The sequence below is a fragment of the Rhinatrema bivittatum genome, chromosome 14 (assembly GCF_901001135.1).
Source record: "Rhinatrema bivittatum chromosome 14, aRhiBiv1.1, whole genome shotgun sequence".
In the NCBI taxonomy this organism is placed as follows: Eukaryota; Metazoa; Chordata; class Amphibia; order Gymnophiona; family Rhinatrematidae; genus Rhinatrema; species Rhinatrema bivittatum.
In genome coordinates this window covers 24,504,752-24,521,236 of record NC_042628.1, presented here as the reverse complement: position 1 = coordinate 24,521,236, position 16,485 = coordinate 24,504,752, and the positions used below count along the sequence as shown (strand labels likewise).

Here is a 16,485-nt window from a genome sequence, read left to right as displayed (position 1 = left end):
TTACTTCCTGAGCTCATTGCTTTAGCTGGACAAAAAAAAAGTCACAAAGTGGTGAGAGTGTGCAGATGATACGGAGCAGCCTATTCCTTGAATTCTACTCAATTTCTTAATGACAAACCCCCATTCTGGTGTTGAAATCTCATGCACAAAAAAATAGTTGAATAGCAATTTGCTATCTTTATCCAACATGAAACCTCCTAACCTCATGTGCTCATGCCATTAGAAAGATAAACCTCTACAGTGCTAGGGGCCAAAGCTGTGACAGGAGGCTGCCAGACGCTCACTCTGCTGGCTGTCAATGCACGGGTCTGCCTTCTTATTCCATAAGTAGCACAGAAAGTATCCACTTTATTGACTCATGCTTTCAGAAAATTGATTTACTTTACATTCTCGTTTGGGGCGGCATCCTATTATTTGCAAAATTTAATCATGGCCCAGAAGTTTAACGTTCAGCATGCTGCTGGTTTGAATTCCGCAGGCATGGAAGCGCAAATGTAAAGCTGGGCAGGAACTAGGTTTTTGGATTATAGCTCCCAGTTGCTGGCATGGCAAAGCCCTAATAACTCGCTTTCAGGTACTGATTATTTTTTGCCTTCTGGATCTGGACAGGGGTATTTATAGTGAGGTACGAAATGAGAGTCAGTACTCTGTCCAGTGCGGATTTAGTGCTATTACAAACTAAAAATCTGGTCGCTTTGGGAACAAGAATGATTGAGTAGGATTTTTTCCAAAAGACTTGGGAGGTACGAACATAGGACCTAGCTGAGTCCACAAATCAGGACATTTCTAGGGAATTAAAGTGCCGTGTCCTAGCCAGAGCACCAAAAACCAAGCTCAGCTCGCATAACATGGGAGTAAATCACTGACCCTGATGGACGTTTTGGCATTCTGCCTAGTGTCAGTGGAAGCATTAACTCCACATGTGACTGTTCACAATTAAAAGGCATAAAACTCACACACACCACGGTTTTGTTGTACCCCTCACTGCCTTTTACTGAATGCTTCCCCAAGCCAGCCGGCATGGGTTAGAAATCAGAAGAGGCCTCGTTTCTAACAGTTACTGTAATTTGTGCCTGGTTACCACATTCTTAACCCATTGGAAGACTTCATTTTTTAATGGAAAGAGCTAGCACATTTCATATTCTCGCCTTCCACTTAAAATGGGTGGGGGTAACGTGCAGAGTTTGTAACATCTTCTATAGCACATGCTGGATGGATGCAGCGCTCTACAGAGACACTTAATGGACCATCCCGACTCCTTGGAGTTTGCAATCTAGTCAAAGCGGAGAGACATTTATGGATTTCTGGGGTGGGGGGGCGGGGGAGGGTAAATAAAACCAGTTTGAACCCCTTATGACAAGATAACCTTGTTGCCTTTTTAAAACCAAGAAGATAATAAGCAAAACGCGAATATTCATTCTATGCGGCCGACAAACTAAAATGCAGTAGGCTTTGCAAAACATGATTACATGGGTAAGAATGGCCAATTGCAAATTTACACGCATGCTATTTGCCATTTTTATGCACACAAGGTAGCAGTTACTTTGTAAATAGCTACTTTTCATGCATGGTTTTGCTTTTTGCAAATTTTAATGCAAATTCATTGCTAATGAGAAACTGTGATGCAAAATTATGCAAAGCAGCCCATTAGATATGAACGCATAGTTAAACCACATATGAAACACACTTCACAAACACCCTAAACAATTTTCTTGCAGAGTGCGGTATATAAAACCTTTTCAGTAAATAAATACATTTCGCAAACTCCTCAATAAGGTCTACAGTTTTTGTAAAAAAAAAAACTGTCCAAGGAAAAAATACGCGTGCTATTTTGCTACTGGGCTTATTGGCATATTATGCTTGGTACCAGAATCGCACATGGCTTACTAAACGTGGGCACAAGGTTTGGCCTCAAAGCCTTACAAATTTTAGGCAGCCCCGCGTTTCAGGCCTTGGTGCTACGAGCTGGAAGCTCTGATGCAGGAGTTTCAGCTTCAGAGCCCCCACGCACTGAGGCTGGCTAGGCCTGGAAACATCTTGAAAGTGGTACACTCGGGCACGGGAAGGGAAAGAGGGCGGCCCCTGCCGGCTGAAAAGCGGAGCCGAGGATGCCCCTCCAGGGATCTGTCCCCGCAGCCCCTGGACTGATAAAGCTTCCTAGTTCATCGCACATTTCATCTGAGGGGAAAGAGAATGGAAGACAGAGGCCGCAAAAGATTTTTTTTTTTTTTTTTTAAACCCCATTATGGTATTTAAGTAGCTTTTTCCTGACCTTGGCTGGATGTCTCGTCCCGTAAAGTCTGCTGCACTTTGTTAAAGAGATCTTCACTTGGGCATTTCAAGGCAGTGTAATATGAAGAAATTCTTAGCTCGGCATTCTCTTCTGTCGCTTGGTACAGCTGAACCAACACAGTGCGCTAGCAGGCACAGAGGAAATGATATTATGCAAAGAACACCCAAGATATTTAGACATTTGTTAACTGTAAAATATAAACATGGACTGACGCACCCCTTAAAGCATCACCTTGAGACATTTGGCAAAATATTATGTAGAGGGCGAACTATGTGGCAGTTCCTGACAGTTCAACATAACCTACCAAATACAAGAGACAGCTCAGAACTGGTCTTGAAGGGGAAATACTTTTTTCTAATAGATAAGCAGGGTTGACATTTTTACTGTAATTCGCCCTCAATTACAAAATTGTCTAGTGAAACTGTTTTGCAAATGGCTGATTAATGATGGAAATATTTTATTTCTTAGAAAGAGTACAGACATATTTTTTCCTTTTAGCGTATTAATTCTGTTTCTTCCAGAGGCTGTAAATCCATGCAAGTTTTACCCCTGCCTTAGAACTTCTAGACAGCTGGGCCATGTGTCAAGTCCTAGATGAACGTGGGAGGGAGTTTAAAATATGCTTGGCTTTTTTTTTTTTTTTACTTTCAAAGTTTCAGATGCAATGGACAATTCTTTGACTTACGATAGGTTTTTGTTTTAAGTCATGCAACTGAAAAGAGCTTCGGATTGGCACTGAAAGGAAGAACTTAGCCGTTGGATGCAATCCAGGCTCTCTCTGCTCCCCTGACTCCTGGATTTTTCCCATCTGCCTGCTTTAACCAATTTACTTTCTGCCACAAAAGCAAAATTAAAAAAAAAAATTGTGATTGAATGTGGGACCTTTTATACTACAAATTAGTTGTCTTGGTTTTGCATCATAGGAAACAGATTTTTTTTTTTTTTTTTTTTTAACAGAACTGGAATAATTCAACATTTAAAAAAAAAAACATTCTGCAAGTTTACTGTGGGGTGGATTTTCAAAAGATTTATTCAGCTAACTTTGGAAATTTTCTAGATAAATCTAACCAGGTAAAAAAAAAAAAAAAATCTGCCCCCTTCTGACTGGCTAAATGTAGGCTTCATAAATCAAAAGGCATAGAAATGTATCTGCTCTTGAAGTGAAAGGACCAAAAGCGTTATCGGTATGGTTTTTGTTTTAGTCAATCAGCGCTCACCAGATAAATTTCTCTGCTCAAATGGATGCCCTAATTCTAGCCAGGTGCATTTTTTTTCTGGCTGGAGTTAGGTGCATTTTCTATTGCTAATCTAGCTGGTTAGCTGAACCTGAAAATTCCAGCCTAAGATAACCAGGTAGAAGTGCTCAGCTATCTTACCCCTTCAGCAGGTGTTTGAAAACAGATCCACAAGGTCCTACTATTGCTAGAGAATCAGTCAGCATGCTTGCATGTGCATTCTGAATATCAGAAGTTTCAGAATATTCACTAGACCAACAAGTAGTTAGCCAAGCATTAAAAAAACAGAAACAAAAATGCCCCCATTTAATCCAGCCAGTTTACCCATAAGATTTGTGCTATTCACAACAACTCCGTAAAATCGGCAACATCTTGCCTTCTTGCTGAGCTTGACACTGAAAATCCTCGGGCCGAGTACATGCAGAAAGTGCTTTGCACAAGGTTGCACCTGCTCCAAGCAGAGCCTAACTTGTCAGAGGTGCCTTACATGCACACTTTTTAAATCAGAACGTGTGGGAGAGCCTGAACCCAGAAGTGATGGCCTGCATGAATTGCACTGCTGAGGGATGGAAAGACCTGTACTGCATTGAAGCCTGTTGTCCCTCCTCTAGAGGGTGCCTGCTGTTATAAATTGGTCACGCCTAAGGTGCACATGAAAGGGGCATGCCCCTACCTTCAGATTTTGGTCTGGGAGTTTGCTGAACTGGTGGGAAAGAATAGGAAAGGAGCCAACCGTCCAATCCCAGCCTTGGTTTTTTAGGTAAGTTTGGATTCTTACTTTGCCAACCACAGTCAGACTTCAGAGACTGGGGGAGGAGGGGGGGGGGGGGGCTTAAAAGTGCAGTTTCTGCTCCTTTTGAATTTTTAGCATTTCTCAGTGGTTCCAACCCGGGGGCGTTTCGGGGGCATGGCCGAGGCCTCCGAAACTGCTCCCGGGCCGGGGAATCGCGCACCGGCAGCTGGCTGGGGCAGGCGTAACTCTTATAATAAAGGTAGGGGGGTTTAGATAGGGTTGGGGGGTGGGTTAGGTAGGGGAAGGTGGGGGGAGGTGGGAGGGAATGGAGGCAGGCTGCGCGGCTCAGCGCGCGCAAGCTGCCGATTTTGCGCAGCCCGACCCTGGATTTTAAAAGATACGTGCGGCTATGAGCATATCTGTTAAAATCCGGAGTGCTCGTTTGCGCCGGGTGCGCGAACAAAAGTACGCGCGTGTGTACTTTTTTAAAAATCTGCCCCAATGCTTTAATGTGCATTTTTTAAATTTCCCCCTAGTTCCCTCAATTTCAGCCTTGGACATACTAAAGAAGTTTTGTGTTGCAATATTAAAACTTGCCTCTGATGCTATTCCTTTTTTTATTTTAAAGTTTTCTAACCTCCTATTAAAAGTGGCATAGATCCTGTTACATTCAGTCCTGCCAAAGGATCAACAACTGCTGAAGATAATAATTTGCCATCTCCAACTCACGACTCTCAGGAGGGATCTTCTGTGAGTAGCACTACATTGCTTGTGATCTTTGGGCTGGAGGCCGATAAAGACTGGACACTTAAGAAATTGTTTGAATTTAAAGATAGCTTTTTTTTCTAGGTGATAAAGTGGCTGTATTTCCTGATATGTCCAAGACCACCCAGCAAAGACGTAGGCTTTTTTTTCCCAAACAGACAGAAGGTATTTGCATTGGGAGCCCATTTTCTTTTAACGTTCCTATAATCACGCCCTCGGACAAATTTTAATAAAGAAGCACTTTTAATCTCATTAACCGACACAATTTTAAAAGGATTTGATAATGGGCAGAGATATATTTTAATACTTTTAGACTTATCTGCTGCATTTGATACGGTTAACCATTCCATATTACTTGAAAGAATGTCTGAAATCAGCATTGAACAATTACCACTACAATGGTTCACATCCTATCTCTCTGACCAATCATATAGAGTTAAAATTAATAATATTTATTTATTTATTTAGCACTTTTATATACCGATTTTCTAGTAACAGAATTACTAATCAATTCGGTTTACATTCTAAACAATAACAATGACAAGTTGATGTCTCACAAAGAACAGGTAGTTAGAACTTGGATACAGATATATGGGGTTAATAACATAACGTAAAAGTTACGGAGTCTAGTGAAGGCTGGAGAACAGATGTTCGGCATAAGGCTAGGTTTTTGATTTTAGACTGCATAAAGATGAGTAAATGACATGAGAGTTCTTTAGGGGGTAACCAATGAAGAGATCATTGGAAGGGATTTCAACTGGCTGAAGTTATGAGAATGCTTGGTTGAATAGCCAAGTCTTGAGTCTTTTTTTAAATATAATGGGGCATTGCACTAATCTGAGTTCTGACGGGAGAGAGTTCCATATCACACCAGACAAGATTAAACTAAGGACTGGAGACCCACAAGGATCAGCACTTTCGGCGACCCTTTTTAACATTTATATGTTACCATTTTGCCACCTGTTAGCCGGACTCAGCTTTAATTACTATATGTATGCCGATGACACACAGATTTTAATTCCAATAAATGATTCAATCGAAAAAACATAAATGAATTGCCATGTACCTATCAATAATTAATCAACTTTTAATACAGATGAAACTTGTGTTAAACATAAATAAAACAGAAATGATCCTATTAGAAAGAAAATACTCATCTGAGACACTACCTCCATTAGTATTAAATGACAACTCCAAAGTCATGCCCACAGACAAAGTACGTGATTTAGGTATAATAATTGAACCGGATTTAAGTTTTAAAAAAAACACATATCAAAGAAAATTAAGGAAGGGTATTTAAAACTAATGACAAAAGGCGACTAAAACCACTTTTAAAACAAAATGACTTTAGAACAAACATGCAGTCACTAATCTTTGCAAGTACTGATTACTGCAACACCTTGTTCCTAGGTGTTGTTCCTAGGCCTGCCAGCTTCAACAACCAGGTCATTACAACTTTTACAAAATGCTGCCGCGAGAATACTGATGGGAAAAAAGAAAAATTAACACAACACCTGCTCTAATAACTCTACAATTGCTACCAATCGAATCACACATTCTGTTTAAAACATTATGTACGCTACATAAAGTAATTTTTGGCGAATAAAATGACAGGTTGAAAGCTACAATACGATTACACATCCCACAAAGAAACCTGAGATGAGATCAGCAAACAAAGGCCTTCCGACTCTACCTTCTGTTAATACGGACAAACTAACATCAGTGCGAGACAGAGCAATCTCTTTAGCAGGCCAAGAACATTGAATGAAATGCCACCCGAGCTAAGAATACAATCGGATTTTAAAAATTTTAAACAGAATCTGAAAACCTGGTTGTTTAAAAGAGTTTACAACATGGTTGAGTGATTTTTATTATTCTTATTCTTTTATGCTGTTCTTCTTATCTATTTTATATTGTTTTTATTTATTTGTTTTGATTGTAAAATATGTTTTATTGTATTAATATGTATGCTCTTAACTATTTTTATTCAAAGATTAATTTATTTTTCTTAAATTTGTAAACCGTTGTGAAAGGTTTTACTAAAACGACGGTCTAGAAAACCTGGTAAATAAATAAATAAATGTGTAATGTAATATTAGGTGACACTAAATATACTTTTTATGACCCTGAGCAGCTCAGGAGATTTCTCCAGTCAGTTCTTAGGTTGGTTTGCATAGGCCTTGGTTAGTTTTCTTGTGTTCCTATTGGAATGTTCCCCGTCTACTGGTCTACATACTTTGAGATCATAAGAGTCTATCATCTTATTGTTATGTTATTTTTCTTTTCATGATCTATGGTTTGGATCTAGATCAATGTATTTTTTATTTAATAATTTGAAAATGATAAAAACAAAAGAAAAAAAAATCAAAAAGTGCATGTGTAATTCACAATGCCTCCCCAACTCCACTTCCTCTGAATTCCTCTTCTCACTATGCGTAAACGTACGTGTAAAACAGAGTTGTATGCAGTTTTAAATATACTGGCCCCCCGTGTGATTTTCAAAACACCACTTACACCTAAGCAGGGTTTTATGCCCGTAAGTTGTTTTGAAAATCAAACCCTAAATGTTCCCAAGAGCACTCCCGGTAAAATTGTGCACTTGCTAGTGTCCTCCCTAATACCCCCAATAAAACTTTACCTTACAGAGAAACTAAGAGAGGCATTATTGGTATATTTTACTCAATATGTCTATTACAGGAGATTAAAAAAAAAAAAAAGGAAAGAAAACATGGAAATGTCTGAACTTACATCTGCTGAGCAAGGAATGCGTCGGAAAGCTTCAATGGCAGCCACTCGTATTGCAGAAGGATTGCTTTTAAGGCGTGCACAAGAACTAAGAACAGGAGCTAGAGAAGCTGCAGCCAGTCCTGCATTCCCAATGGCCTTTAACACCACATTCAGCTGGAAAATTAAAACAAAAAAACAAAAAAACCCACACATGTGCAGAAGAACATAATGCAAGAGCGGCTACATTCCCCTCCTGCCTTCCAATGTCACTTCATATGGTCTGGAAGCAGAGACCGTCACACCGTTGCTATAGAAGACCCAAAGTTCCTTCTAATAATCTTCCCATAAAGTTTCCCACAAAGGCATATCAAGTCCAGACATGTTTCAATCACAACAGCAGACCTGCTTCAAGGAGAAAACGAGGATACCAAAAAGTGTCATGTACTCATAACTCTTCTTACTCAGGGGAAAAAAGCAGTATGTGTTGAGACTTTAGGCGTTTGGGATGATAGACATTTGTACAGTTTGGATGACACTGCTGTTGGGTGGTTAGGCATAGTTTAGCACCTGTATGCCTAGTCTAGATGGAGAATGGAGCCTGCACCATGAATATCCTTCTGACTACTATTTAAACAATTTTTTGATAAATTAGCAAACTTGTCAAAATCTGTATTTTGATTCTTGAGAGCATCTCTACCTCCCCTTACTCCCCGCATGCTACTTCACCACCCTTCTCCACCCCCTCCCCATTTTCCATAAGTTATGCGCAGTCTCTCTCATTTCTTCTATTTTATTGGGGGCTTTTTTGGCTCCCCATCCTACCTTTAATCTCTTCTCCTTCTACCTTCCTTCCTCCAGCCTCTTTTCCCTCTTCTCATTCCACCTCCCTCCAGCAGTAATGGCAGCCTCTGTTTCTGTTGGTGGCCTGGACCAAATGCGGCCGCTTCTTTCCCTGCTGGCAGCATTGCCGTGGATGTGTTTAGGTAGCTGGGGGTAAACTACGTGTCTGTAACTGAATTTCCAAACATATGCATGGAGTTCCCCACACTAAAGGCATCTAAAGAAATAGCAGGTGCAAGGTATGCTTGTACCTTTCTACATGCTTAAGTTCAAGCTAATTTGGAAAGAGAAATCAGCAGGGTAGTTTTGGACATAAAAGTACCAATTGTCCATAAACCTTTAGGCGGTTTTTATTGAAAATTGATCCACTTATGTATGGCTAATGAACCCTTTTTGCTTCCCATATGATTGTGCCAAGATGGTCAATAGTGTATTCCCAACTTAGATTTTCCATGAATTCATGCAACCCATAATTCAAGCAACTCCATTTTTGTCAATGGGATGAAAGGGGGAACAGAAATGCGTTGAATATTGTTCTCGTCTGAGTTACTCTGCATGATCTTGACCGCCACCAATACTGTACCTTGGTAATCTGCTCAGGTTCTTGCATGGTGCAATTTTTCCCCAAATAACCTTGCAGGACCTTCATTACTGCTTCCAACTCAGGTACCAGGGTGCAATCACTGCGAGTTGAACAGAAGTTATGGACCAGTGCAGTGATCCCTAAAAATATACCCTGACCTGCTTCTGGTAACTGCAGCAAGGGCTGTAACCACAAAAACAAGACCACATGTCACTGGTTGGCCAAAATCATTAAGTAAACCAGACATCAGAAATTAGTTTAGCTTAGTCCTGAAAAATAGCAGGACATTTTTCAAATATGAGTATATTTATATTAGAGTAGAGAATGCCATGGTTTGCCTGATTCTATGAAGGACACATCTTGTCTTCCAGTAAATGACAACAAGCATGGAGATAGTCTAATTCTATGGAGCAGGCTCTACAGAAATACAGATCATGTGAGGATGGCTTCATTACTTACTTTCTTACCTCTGGCTTGGTTAGTAACCTTCTCGTTTCTTAAAGTAGTTGCTTAGAGGTTCAGTTCTCCAGAAATCCAGCAGGGACATCAGCAAAATAAATGGAGGCTTATTATATCTGATCTGGGAATCGTCAGGCGAGGTCACCCTCTAACACTCTCAGTGGTTTGCACTTCATGATCATCATCAAGGAATTGTACAAATGATATTCCTCTTATTTTCACTGCAAACAATTCACAGCTAAAGCATTCTCCTTATTCACACCGTGGATCATAATACTGTAGATCTGTTCTGATACTTGAAAATGTATTTTTCTCCAACTCATTGCATTTAATGGCGTGTAAACTCAGGAGCTTCTCTAGCCCTGAAGTAAAATGATCTGGATGTGAATCTCATCTCTGCACTGACCAAGAGCAGCAGAATAGATCAGCAATCTGTAAATAATTTACAATAAATTGGCTAGAAAAGCCTAGAACTCTCTGAAGACACATGCTGTCATAGTTCCATAAGTTCCTGCCGCCGAACCCACCATGTTTTAGGTTTCTCGATCAGGCTTTGAAATCCCAGAGTAGCTTGTAAATGACGACACTGGTGCTCAAACAGCTCCCCCCTCTCATCCTCCTGAAGAGCTGTGCTCTTTCATTCCAGGCAGGTCCTCGCTGATGACCCGACTGATGAACCTCAGAAAGAGTCCATTACTAAACTAAGACTCTCCTGAGGGAGGCAAGCACCGCTTGTGTTTATAAGTGTTTTTACTGCTCTTCATCTGAAAGCTGAACGTTCCTGCTCCAAATTAGTTTACTTATGAAAAAGGTTAGGCTACCGTGACCATGAAGCAAAGCGCTCTGCAGGAAGACAGGGCCCTAGACACATTTTATAAAGGAGTCTTAAAGAGGACGTAAAGTCTTTCGGTATTTCCTCAGTATCACTGACCACATGCTTATAGAAACAGGCTGTCTCGTTTAGTTAGTCAGCCTTCTCACTCCGCTTACAGTTCTGATAAAGCAACGTCCATAACCTCAGGGGGGGAGGTATGAGATTTCAGCCATTTTTTCTAATCATTTTGAAATCAAATTTGACCTTCTGACCCATGGGCAAGAATGTAGACATAGAATGATGCCTCGCTTATGGGCATAACTTGGAAATTGCTAACAGGTATGTGTGTGTGTGTATAGACAGATAAAAGAGGCCTATATCTATATCTATACAAATTCTTATCATGCAACAAAATTTCCATCCTATAAATAAAACAATTTTCTCACAGCAAGAGAAGCAAGCATGCCAGCTGTGGGCTCTGCAATGAATGCAAGTGACCAAAGGAAGGCCTCCATCTGGTCCTCTTCCGCTTCCTTCGACAAGAGGATCTCTTTCATTAGGCCCACACAGGCCTCAGTACCGCAGGATGGTAGGGCATCTACCAGTGGCTGCCTGAAACAATTAGAAACTTGAATAAGTTAAAAATGCCTGAATATTAACGTCACTTTTCCTGCTACTGGATCAAACCTAGTAGAAATATCATTTATTTATTTATTTAGGACTCATACACCGATATTCTTGTAACAAGTTACAAATCAATTCGGTTTACATTAAACCATAGCAATTTGCGCAAACAAGGCATTACATTAAACAAGGAAGCCTAAGAACTTGGATCAGTAACACTGTTAAACAGGGTGAAAAATAAATGGGGAGAAACAACTTTCTCCGGTTAGCCGGCTCTTAACTAAAGGTAACTGGCCCAGTGTCTGAGGGTGGGGCACCGTGCCACATGAATACTATGACATTTGTTGGAAAAAAGGCTGATTTAAACATCAAAGTCAGTGGTGTTGTTTAATTCTGGTGAGAAGACTCCCAGATTCAATGGTGAAAGGAGGCTCTACTGTTCTACTGAGTCAGGGAATGCTTGGGTGAACAACCAGGTTTTGAGTCTTTTTTGAATGAGATTGTGCATCTTTCAAGCCGGAGTTCTGGCGGGAGCGAGTTTCAAAGAGATGGGCCAGCGGTGGAAAGCGCTCTCTTTCTTACTGCTGTTTTGATTGAGGGTACTTATATCATTACAGAGCTAAGCAAAACTGACTCAAATGTATTACATTAATTTTCTTTGCTGAACATGGGAAAGAACCTGTCGGTGTCTCAGCTTTTGGTCGTATATGGAATTCTGGAAAAATTATAAAAAAAGAAGATCTGAGCATAAAAAGTATGAGCTTGAATGGTAATGGGTTCTAAATCTGAGCTCATGTCTAGACCTGGATATCCAAGGGGCAGAAAGAAAAAAGAAAAAACTTCTGTAAGAAACTTTTCCATGTAAAAACGCAGAGGCTTTCTAACACATTAGGGACATGTAGGATCCTATGCTGTGCACACTGCATCTCTCCGGGAAGACACTAGCACACCTGTGCTACAATTTGCACACATGCATAGGTAACCCACCCCGGTGTGCCTGTCCTGCACGGGTGGAGCCATAAAAGAATGCATTTCTCTTCAGGGCTGGAACCACTCACCGGCGAGCTCTTTCACAATCTTTCTCTCACTCCCAGGACTAGATCCATTATGGGGGGGAGGTGGGAGGGAGATTTACTTCCAATCTAATCTTTCTACACAGTTCCTTTTTTATTTGTGTTCCCTTGGGAGAGGGTATTTGTCCTCAAGGTGGGTGCAGTGAGTATAAACAAATGCTCTGGGGGGGAAATCACTGAGTTTCTGACCAAAATGAAAGTCTTTACTGTTCAAACAACGGTGATGAATGGCACAGAAACTCACATTGCAGCGCCACGGAATTCTCTTGTCTTACAGCCTCTTCCCTCCATCCTTGCAGAGCTCACCTACCAGGGGCCAGGAAACATTCACTCTCCAGGGCTTGGTTAAGGGGAGCTCCCCCGTGGGCAGGGTCTCTTTAGAATGGTCAAAAAAATCAAACCCTTCTCTCTTTCCCCATGGGCACTGATACCAAATACCAAATGGGTGTCCACACGACAGTGATGTTAGATTTCTCTTAGCAAATCTTAAGGATCTCTTTAGTTCTTAAACAGTTTCTATTTCTTCTTTCTGGATCCCAGATGGGAGGAATCCCCTTGAAACAAGCAGCTCTCTTTGCTTCACAACAGGAAGGAAGGGCAGCCAAAACTTCCTTCTGGATCTCGAACTCAAAAAGTCTTTTATCCCCAACTGAATTTAACACTGGCGTTCCTCCCTGCCACAAGTCACAGACACCTCCGTCCTCGTGGAAGGTTTAGAGGGCAGGTCTTCCCTAACCTGCATAGCCCAAGGCAGAGGGTTCCCTGTGCCCTGAGCCTAGGTGGTGTACAGGCTCTCACAAGGCTCCTACTACTTAAAATCTTAAACCCGGAAAAATAGACCCAGAGGGAAAACCCTAACCAGCCATGTAGCACATTTAAAACTAATCGGAGAAAATTCTTTTTCACTCAATACACAATTAAACTCTGGAATTTGTTGCTAGAGGATGTGGTTAGTGCAGTTAGTATAGTTGGGTTTAAAAAAGGATTGAATAAGTTCTTGGAGGAGAAATCCATTACTTGCTATTAATCAAGTTGACTTAGAAAATAGCCACTGCTATTAATTGCATCAGTAGCATGGGATCTTCTTAGTGTTTGGGTAATTGCCAGGTTCTTGTAGCCTGGTTTGGCCTCTGTTGGAAACAGGATGCTGGGCTTGATGGACCCTTGGTCTGACCCAGTATGGCATATTATTATGTTCTTATGTAGTTTGGTTATTTATTAATAAAGGCTTATGATGCTATATCCACAGTTGGGACAAATTCTGAGTTGGAAACCTATAGGAATTTGCTGAGAAAATGAACATGCATGACTCAATATCTACTAAATTACAAACATAAATATATTTAAATATTCTGCAATTTCAAATATGAGTTTGTGTTTTGCAAGGGCACATGGGGTGCATGCAAGAAGAATCTTCTTTATTTATATAGCATTTACAAGAATATAGAATGTCCAATCTATTAAAACGTGATAGGAAATTAAAACTATCTTTGTAAGAGAAATATTTTAGTTTGCATCTCAGTAGGATTGTTAGAGAAAGGTGCACCAAGGAGTTTCTCCCATTTTGTCTCAGTGAAAACATGCTAAGTACATCTGCCCTTTACTGATTCAGAGGGAAACCATGACAAATGCCTCGAGTAATACAGAAATGGAATTAGGAAAAACATCTGGAAAAAGTTAAAGCGAAAAGAACACATACAATTCAAATTTTAGACTGTGCCCCCATCTTCTCTCCGACCTCACAGAAAAAGTTCAACTAGTCAACCAAAGTAACTTTTCCCAAACAAAACTGGGTTAAAAGAGCCACAAGAATAGAAGCCTCCATTAAGATATAATCCAGAAGGAATGCACGTATTGCGGTAAGCATCCGCAGTAAATCTGAAAGACGGAGATCAAATCAAACATGTTCTGGCTAATGAAAGGTTCAGTCTTCTCATCGTGTGCACTGTGCAAAGCAAACTCATCTGGAGACACTACCCCCGAGAGAAGAATCCGTTACAGAAAACCCTACCACATTCAATCCACAAGCTGCACGGGGAGCAACTGACCACAAAGAAATGTAGCAAAAAGTTAACATATCAGTTGGGGATGATGACAGTCAAGATTCCGGTTCCTAGAAAGGCCAATGAAGAATGAGCAATTGTCATCACCACATAACAGGGCCCTCATTAAACACGACGAATAGGATTAGATTTGCATGAAAATAATGCAAATTAGCATTGTGTTATTAAGTTGTGAAATCAGGCCCTTGGTAAGGCCTTTTATTTATGAAGGGCTAGATTTCCTCAGAACTCGGCTTGCGTGTACATTTTTCACTCAACTGTGCCTCACTGGAGTCCAGGACTCATTTTGAACTTGTTTCAAAGGCTTTCTAGGTGAGCTATACAATGAGACAAATGAACAAAATAGGAAAACTCTACATCTATTAAATCCATCTTCCTTTGTAAGAATTCAAGTCATTCTCATTATTGATTGTACAATGTGCATATAACTGGAGGAGTAATATAAGGTATAAAAACATGCATTGGTCTTCTGCCACTGCTCTTCATTATGTAAAAAATCACCCTACCGATTGTCTCTGCATTTGAATGATGATGTTTGCCATAGGTCCATCACAGCATCAGCAGATAGATGTCGAAGTTTGAACACCAGCATCATAAAGAGATCTGTAGTCTAGGAGAAGAGAAGACATGCAAAAAACCCCCCACTAAGTTAATGTAAGGCACACACCAAGTTCATGACCATATCTACGAACAATAATCGGCTTTCTGCACCATCTTTCTCTATGGACACCAATAGGTGCCACAATTTATCTAGGAGTACAAGTAAAATGTTCTCATTTTCCCAGCTCTTCACCTGAAGCGCTTTAGCCTTTTCTTCTATTTAATGGGCTAGCGGTGGTGGGCTACCACTTAAGTCAGTCTTTAAGGAAGACTTGCTGGTATGCACCAGGAAATGTGCTTTTTCTTGTAGTGCCCCTCGTGCCTGGAATGACTTGCCTGTTGAGGCTCATCTGACTACCAGTTATTTGTACTTTAGGAATCTGGTTAAGATAAACTTGTTTTCCGAGGCCTTTCTGTAGCTTTAGGTCATTGTTTTCTGCATCTTTTGTTCTTTTATTTAAAACTTTTAGTGTTTGTGATGTATTTTGTTTGGTATTTGTTCTGTTTATTCTTTTTTTTTTTTTTAATGTTGTCTCATATTATTGATGTTACTTTGTACTTTTAAAAAGTTTTTACTGTGAGTTTTTGCCTCTGCGGCCAACTTCTTTTCAAATTCTCTCTTAGCCTGTCTTATCAATGTCTTACATTTAACTTGCCAACGCTTCTGCGTTATCCTATTTTGTTCTGTTGGATCCTTCTTCCAATTTTTGAATGTGGACCTGGCAGTAGTTACAGACTCTCATCTTTGTTTGCCTGAGACCACAATACCATAACTTGCTCAATTACCTAGTTACCTAGTTTTAATAAAGCACAGTTACGTAGATTAAACACAGAAAGGGAATTCAGAACTACAGTTAAAATATTCATTGCATCAACAGATGGTCATGGCACCATTTTCTTTATAACTTTTGCTAGGATTTCCATTTTAACCATGAGTATCTCTCACCTCAAAGTGTGTGCTCTGTGCCAGGCAGAGCTTTCTGAGAGTCTCAGCTACCTCCTCTCCCTGGGATTTTAGCACAGTTTCTTCCTTTTCGTACAGCAAACTGCTTACATAGAAATCCCTGATGTCCACTGATAAGACAAAACACGTAATGGATACAGATCACTCTCAATGGCTCTTGGCAAGACACTGAACAGCATGGGGACAAAGAGTTTGTTTGCATTTGAGCCAATGGCAGCACAGCACGTTGCCATGCAGGGGAGGGAACGGGGTACCTCGCTTTGAGGTCTGGACCCATCCCCAACTCATCAGGCCAGCAAAGACTAGGCTGCAGAGGCAGCATGACAGGATAGAAGGAATACAAGCCCCTGGACAGCAGAGACACCTCCGGGCAGGCTTCAGGAATGCATGTGCATCAGATTCTGAAAAGAGCAATGGTCTGTGGCACTTAACCAAGCACCGTCACCACAATGACTGGGGGAGAGAATGGAATTGTGAATGAAGGCTCACAGCACTGTAGATCTAATTGGGGAAAGTTTTGATGGCATTCGCAGCCTAAAATAAGAGGAAGCTATCAGGCAAAAAATAACATTTCCCTAATTGTGAGGTTCCATTCAATCTAAGTTAAAAATAGTAAGGCGAGTGGTGTGAATAATTTGCAGTATCAAAGTACCTACCCATCAAGTTCAAATTTATTCACCAGAATGGTTAGGTTGCACCAACAATCAAATTC

General features: G+C 40.6%; 1 protein-coding gene across 3 annotated transcripts in view; it reads right to left on the bottom strand.

The window, feature by feature from the left end:
• The window catches only part of LOC115075854 (apolipophorins), a 68,367-nt gene that overhangs the window by 32,191 nt on the left and 19,691 nt on the right, over window positions 1–16,485 (bottom strand). For all 3 annotated transcript variants that reach the window (XM_029576711.1, XM_029576713.1, XM_029576712.1), the window contains 6 exons: window positions 15,756–15,883; window positions 14,716–14,819; window positions 10,896–11,061; window positions 9,177–9,359; window positions 7,775–7,927; window positions 2,273–2,417 (listed from right to left, as the gene is read on the bottom strand). In XM_029576711.1, the coding sequence (XP_029432571.1) occupies window positions 2,273–2,417; window positions 7,775–7,927; window positions 9,177–9,359; window positions 10,896–11,061; window positions 14,716–14,819; window positions 15,756–15,883 (879 nt within the window). The remainder of the gene's footprint in view (window positions 1–2,272; window positions 2,418–7,774; window positions 7,928–9,176; window positions 9,360–10,895; window positions 11,062–14,715; window positions 14,820–15,755; window positions 15,884–16,485) is intronic.